Source organism: Syngnathus scovelli, chromosome 10 (assembly GCF_024217435.2).
Source record: "Syngnathus scovelli strain Florida chromosome 10, RoL_Ssco_1.2, whole genome shotgun sequence".
In the NCBI taxonomy this organism is placed as follows: domain Eukaryota; kingdom Metazoa; phylum Chordata; class Actinopteri; order Syngnathiformes; family Syngnathidae; genus Syngnathus; species Syngnathus scovelli.
Window position 1 is genome coordinate 309,238 of NC_090856.1, and position 6,157 is coordinate 315,394.

Consider the following 6,157-nt stretch of genomic DNA (forward strand, 5'->3'; position numbering starts at 1 on the left):
TTGACTGTCAAACTATTAAGGATGCACTGACACCGTTTGTTGGTTTCTAATTTAAAAGACGAACAAATCAGTCTGAGCCGAGCCGAGCCGAGCCGAGCCGAGCCGAGCCGCGCCACCGTGTGTTTTCATGTCAATAAGTCGAGCCATCATTCAAGCATCACGTGCCATTGCCAATAACACTGTACTATAATGGCTCTTTGCACACTCCTGTATATTATGATGCCAGCGTGTAAATGGGTGTATTATACATACGTACTTTGTGTGCTGTTCAGTGTACCTAAAACATGTTTGGTGAGTGCAGGTTTGTAGATGTTATCTTTTTGGAACCAATACACTTGTAATGCACTGTTGATCAATAAAGTCAATCAAGCTGTCTTTTTCAACAAACTGGGACAAGACTGCATTCATTGTTTTCTCTGGCATAACAATAATGACTTCAGCTTAACCATGTGAAGACCTATGTACCTGTCGACTCCAGATGCATCATGTTCACAGTGCCTTTCAAGAAGAAAGCATCCGATGACCAATGGATGTGTGTGTGTGTGTGTGTGTGAGTGTGCGCGTCGTTGCAGGCCTTGGCTCAAAATCCGATGACTGACAGCGTAAAGCAAAGCCTGCTCAGGCGTGTTTGTGATGACAACATAGAGCATGCTGCATGACCTCATCAAGGAGGGCGGGGGGGGGGGGGGGGGGCAAAACAAATCAATGATACAGGAGGAGAAGGAAGAACTTGCGTTTTGTTTTCACCACTATCACAGGCTATTTTTTTTGTCCATCGACAGTTTCTCCAGAAAGTCCCTAGATAAATAATTAACAGCCTTGTTTCTGACCGCGCTGTACATTTTTCTTTTGGGGCATCATTACTGGTGAAGACAAGAGGAGAGGAGCGGAGCTTCGTCTCAGTCTGGCTCTCTGTTCATGTCACCGCTTGGCTTCACCTCTTGAGTCCCACGCAGAACTCTCTGCAGGCTGATCTATTATTGAGCAGCAGTCAGAAGCTGCTATCTCGCTCTCTCGCTCGCTCGCTCGCTCTCTCTCGACTAGCATGGTCGAATAAATATGACACTACAGTACTGGCTGGAGAGACTTGCACACATTTAAACAAAAGCGGCTGGCTTAAAGGGATGTCAAGTCCAAAGGTTTCTTTACAACAATATGTTTTATTCTAGACGCAGCATTGTGATTAATATTGCATTTGTGGAATAAGAAAAAGAAAATCCTGCACTAACGGCTTAAAGGGGATGTCAAGTCCAAAAGTTTCCTTTGACTGCATGCTCCATGAGCCTCTACTATTGCGTCATATTGCATTTGTGGAATAAGAAAGAAGGCGCCAAATCCAGCCCCTTTTTAACCATCTCAATATTTGCCACCTGCTGTCAAGGTTCGACCTCATCCCTGTATTCTTAATTGTATTTGAATGGTCAAAGGTCAGATGATCTTTGCTTCATCTCCATTTCCAATCCTCTCGTCTTCCCTTGCAGTCCTTCCTTCCTTCCTTCCTTCCTTCCTTCCTTCCTTCCTTCCACCTTGTTTTTTCTTTTTTTTTCTTCCTTGCAGCACAAGCAAGCCCCTAGCTAGCTTTCCTGCCTACCATTGTTCTTTCTTCCCTCAAGTCTATATTTAGTTCTTGTAGACTAGAGGGGCCTGTGCTCGTATTGTCTTCCTTTGGTGTCCTCATGACGTATTGCTCCTTATGCTGTATGTATTTTTCACCTGCAAAGACATCCAAGTGAGCAAACTTGCTGCTCTTCTGTTCTCTAGTCTTAATTCTGAAGGGAGCTAAGCTCTAAGCTAAGGGGTTCAAATGCGCCAATGCACCAGAGCCCATATTATTCCATGAATGATTCTTTATTCTCATTTTACAACGGAACAAAGCATAATGAGGACTCCAGGGATCTTTGACCTCAGTGCTAAAGGTTCAAAGAATATTCACATCATGAGATATGAATGAAAGAAATCCTCATTAGAAATTAATGGCTTGGGTTGACACAATTGTGCTCCTTTTCAACAAGAACTTTAATACATAGTATATAAGGAGTCATTGTTTGTCTAAGTTTCATAACGTTGGCCAGTCCCCTTGGCTCCCACACATTCTCCCGAAAGCAGCGCTGGCCTCGGCGATCCTGCCGTTGACCTCAAGGTGGATGTTCACCGCCGGGGAGAGGGGCTACTGCCCAGATAGGTGAACTTGTCCACTGCCTGGAGGCAGCTTTTACCCTTTGAGGCGGGGTAGGCCGGCGCACTTTTTTGCTACTGATTGGGAGAGCCGAGTTGCGGCAGGTGGGCAGGCAGGCCAGGCACCTTCATTTCATTGGCATTGAGGTCAGCCAAGAAAAAGTCCCAGTCTCTTTCATGCACCTCTGTGACAGCCTGCAGGCGCCTGAGCTTGAACAGATCGATCGCCATCCGTCCTGTACCCGTTCTGATAAACGTGGCTTGCATAAAGAACGAAAGTATTGCCAGGATATGAAAATCATCTCATCTCTGCGAACAGCAGGAGTCCAAGCATCTCTGCGGTGGTATCTATCGGGAGCGCCGTCACTTGAGCCTATGAACTTGCCGTGAAGCAGAGCAGAGCAGAGCAGAGCGTTGTGTGTGCTTACATCAAAGACGGTTTGCTGTGCTGGCTTGGTGCTGGCTGGCTGGCTGGCGTAGTGCTGCCATTGTGCTGCTTGAGCAGGCTCCCTCCTTCTTATCTCCCCCAACAGACTGCGCTGCAACCCAGTTAACTGGCTACTGAAAAGACTGCTGCATGCAAGTGTGTGCACCATCCAAATGAGCCAGCCCCAGTGGCCAGACACGCTCACAGGGCACCCATTATAGGGATGTGTACTTGTATGGGAAGAAGAAATGACTCACTTTTGCAGCCTCACAAAAAGGATAAGAGCAACAGGGACCTCTGTTGGTAGAATACACTCACTGCAACTCGGTGACTGAGTTTCCAAATAAAACTGAATGACGTACTTTCTTCTTGTCTTTTGTTTTTTTTTCAATTTAAATGGTTAAATGCTATGTTTTTATTGTCAATGTTCAAATAACAGTGTTCATTCACAAATTTAACTCAACTTTGTCCTTGGCTTGATTTCAACATCCCTCCCTTCCTCCCTCGCTCCCTCGCTCCCTCCCTCCCTCCCTCCCTCCCTCCCTCCCTCCCTCCCTCCCTATTTTGATTCCAAAAGTCAACGCGCCACCCAGCCAGACAAACAGTGTTCAGTTTCACCCGACCTGGTGCTCCAGCAGGATCCTCTGGCACCATGTCTAAATCCATCTTTCCATCATTGCTGCAGTTAGCTCTGCTTTTTCTTCAGCTGCTGTGTGTAAAGGTTGAGGGGTCAGCACTGGTTCCCAGTGAACTTGCTCCAGTTCCTTGCAACGACAAAGCTGTGGAGAAGCTGTCTCGTCTGGCTCTCACCTACATCAACGAGGATCGCGCTAATGGCTATAAGTTTGCCCTAAATCGCATTGCCAATGTCCACCTCCATGCTCAGGTGAGTGAGTGAGTGAGTGAGTGAGTGAGTGAGTGAGTGAGTGAGTGAGTGAGTGAGTGAGTGAGTGAGTGAGTGAGTGAGTGAGTGAGTGAGTGAGTGAGTGAGTGAGTGAGTGAGTGAGTGAGTGAGTGAGTGAGTGAGTGAGTGAGTGAGTAGCTGAAAAGAAAACGTACTTGAAGTTATGGTTTTTGGAATACTTAACTATTTGTTTCGTTGTATTAAATATCCATAAGGAAATACATAGAAATGCCAACATAGTGTAAGTGAAAGGTGCACTGTCCTTGCGGTTAATCATTCATAATATAGAATACGTACATCGGCTGCCCCATCCTCAGTTGTCACTGATTGATTTATGATTGACTTGTGCTTGTCAGGGCCCAGCAGGTAATGTGTATTACCTTGACCTGGATGTCCTGGAAACCAAGTGTTACATCGGTAGCCCAAAACCGTGGAAACGCTGTGATGTTCGACCATTCATGGAAACGGTAAGAACCGGCCGCTCTAATTGTACCGGTCAAAGATCTTTTTGCGTTTTCCGTTCCAGCAAATCTCCGGTAACTGCAACACCACCATCCTCCACACATCGCAAGGTTACTCCTACCTGTACAGTTACGACTGCACGCTTGTGCCAGGTATCAGGTGTTCTTTCGTGTTCACTCGCAAGTGATTTGAATCAAGTCCCTCATGCACTTTTCCATTCAGACCCCGCAGAAAAGCTGCAACAGACATGTCCGACCTGCCCCGTCCTACTTCCTGTTGACAGCCAACAAGCTGTGCTGGCTGTTCAGGTGGCGCTGGCCTCCTATAAGAGTCAGTCCACTCTGGCCGCTGGCCTCGGAGTCAAGCGGATCACCAGAGCTGCCGAACAAGTGTGCACATACATACCATTGATTACCTTTGCGTGGCAGCAAATGTTGGCTTTTGTGGAGGATGCAAAATGACTCCAACGATTACTTTGCAGCACATCGTCAGTCCTGCACATTTCTCCCTTTGTTTTTTGTTTTTTTTTAAATGATTTTCTCACTGTACGATTGGTGTATTTCAGACGATGCCGGTGAAGGCGCGATTTGTGGAATTTACAGTCCACGAATGTCCGGAGGGAGTGACGGAAAAAGGCAACTGCCAGCGGTTGACTCCGGCTTCAGACACTGAGGTTTGCAACGAGTCCATTTGGACCACAAATATTTTGGAAATGTATTTGTGCAACTCAACGTCCTTCCAGTAAGAGACGAGCGCTGCCCTAGACAGGAAAGTAAACAACCTTGGCCGCTAGATGAGAAAATACTGACGTTAACACGATGTTTTGCAAGTGCTCAGGGACTGGCCACACATGTCCATGGTCACTTTTGGGCGCTGGGCAAAAATGTCCTTTTTGGCCATCTCACGATCCACCTCTACATCTCGAAAAATATTTGTACTTTCTGTCCATCCATTTTCAACCCCCCTTGCGCTGTTCAGGGTCAAGGCGGGTGCCGGATCCGATTTAGCGTCTATGAATGCGTCTGCTTTGCCCCTAGACTGCAGGCTTTTGTACAGCATCGGTACATGGAGACATGCACGCTCGTCCAGACATTCAAGTGTCCTGCCAGATGTTCAAAACACAGGTATGGCGCTTTTCATCATTGTTTTGTACATTACACGTTCCTGTGAAGCAGCAACGGTTGAAATTCTTTTTTCTAGTCTTTGACAACAAGTTTGGAGTGTGAATTTGACGTTAATCTGTCCCTTCCTCAGAACGTGGACATCCTTCGCCCACTACAGCCACAAGGTCACGACCTCCCCTTACAGCCTGACGTCCCAACGCTACCTCCGTCCCATCACCCAGGAAAAGAACAGCAGCCTGCTCCTTTGGACCCCGCACCGCTCCCTGATCCATTTGAGCCCACATGGCTCCCTGATCCTCAACCTGCACCATTTGAGCCCACATTGCTCCCTGATCCTCAACCTGCACCATTTGAGCCCACGCACATTCTCCCCAGTCCTTCAAGGAATCCTCCAATCACCTTCAGCTCATCTTCCAGTGAATCTGACGAAGATCTCTCCTCCTCTGAGGAGCTAGGAGGCATTGTGGCTTTACGCCCACCACTGGACTTTCACTATAAGAGGCAGGACCGCAAGAGACGGCAGGCCTTGACGGAAGGTTCACCATCCCACAAACCAACATTCCAGTCTGATTTCCCAAGTGGACCATCGCCTTTCCGTTCTTGCCCTGGTCCTGCACGATACACCACCGTTTAGAAGGCGCTTTGTCTGTGTGCTGTGTATTTGGTCAAGGATGGCTGACAGAGTAAATACTCGGTCGGTCGGTCGGTCGGCTCTGTGACGTACGTGACTTATCTGCGCAAACAACTAGTACCAATAAGAGGGACAGTATTTCCATGGACACATAAACAGCGCAAACAACTAGTACCAATAAGAGGGACAGTATTTCCATGGACACATAAACAGCTATCATGTAGCCAAACTAAATTCAAATACAGGGAGATTTGCGTGGTTGGAATTTGAAGTACGTGAGCAATTAAAGTTTGAACTCTGACTTTTGGCACCAGTGCGTTGGAAAAGAAAAAATCATAAAGTATTAAGGTCTGAGCCACACTAATAATAAGTAGAATAAGTATCTATATACATATTTCCCTTCATCCTTACAGATTTCCACAAATCCCCATTCT

General features: G+C 47.0%; 1 protein-coding gene across 2 annotated transcripts; it reads left to right on the forward strand.

Annotated features, from left to right (window-relative positions):
- The first annotated feature begins 3,184 nt into the window (after positions 1 to 3,184).
- si:ch211-262h13.5 (uncharacterized protein LOC571127 homolog) lies at positions 3,185 to 6,024 on the forward strand. Of its 2 annotated transcripts, none has more exons than XM_049732066.1 (7): positions 3,185 to 3,488; positions 3,863 to 3,973; positions 4,033 to 4,120; positions 4,191 to 4,357; positions 4,534 to 4,641; positions 5,006 to 5,092; positions 5,223 to 6,024. In XM_049732066.1, the coding sequence occupies exons 1-7, from the start codon at positions 3,255 to 3,257 to the stop codon at positions 5,724 to 5,726; spliced, it is 1,299 nt and encodes a 432-aa protein (XP_049588023.1). In that variant the 5' UTR covers positions 3,185 to 3,254; the 3' UTR covers positions 5,727 to 6,024. The 2 variants fall into 2 exon arrangements, with proteins under 2 accessions (XP_049588023.1, XP_049588024.1); XM_049732067.1 differs by having other exon boundaries at positions 4,191 to 4,276.
- Positions 6,025 to 6,157: the final 133 nt, after the last annotated feature.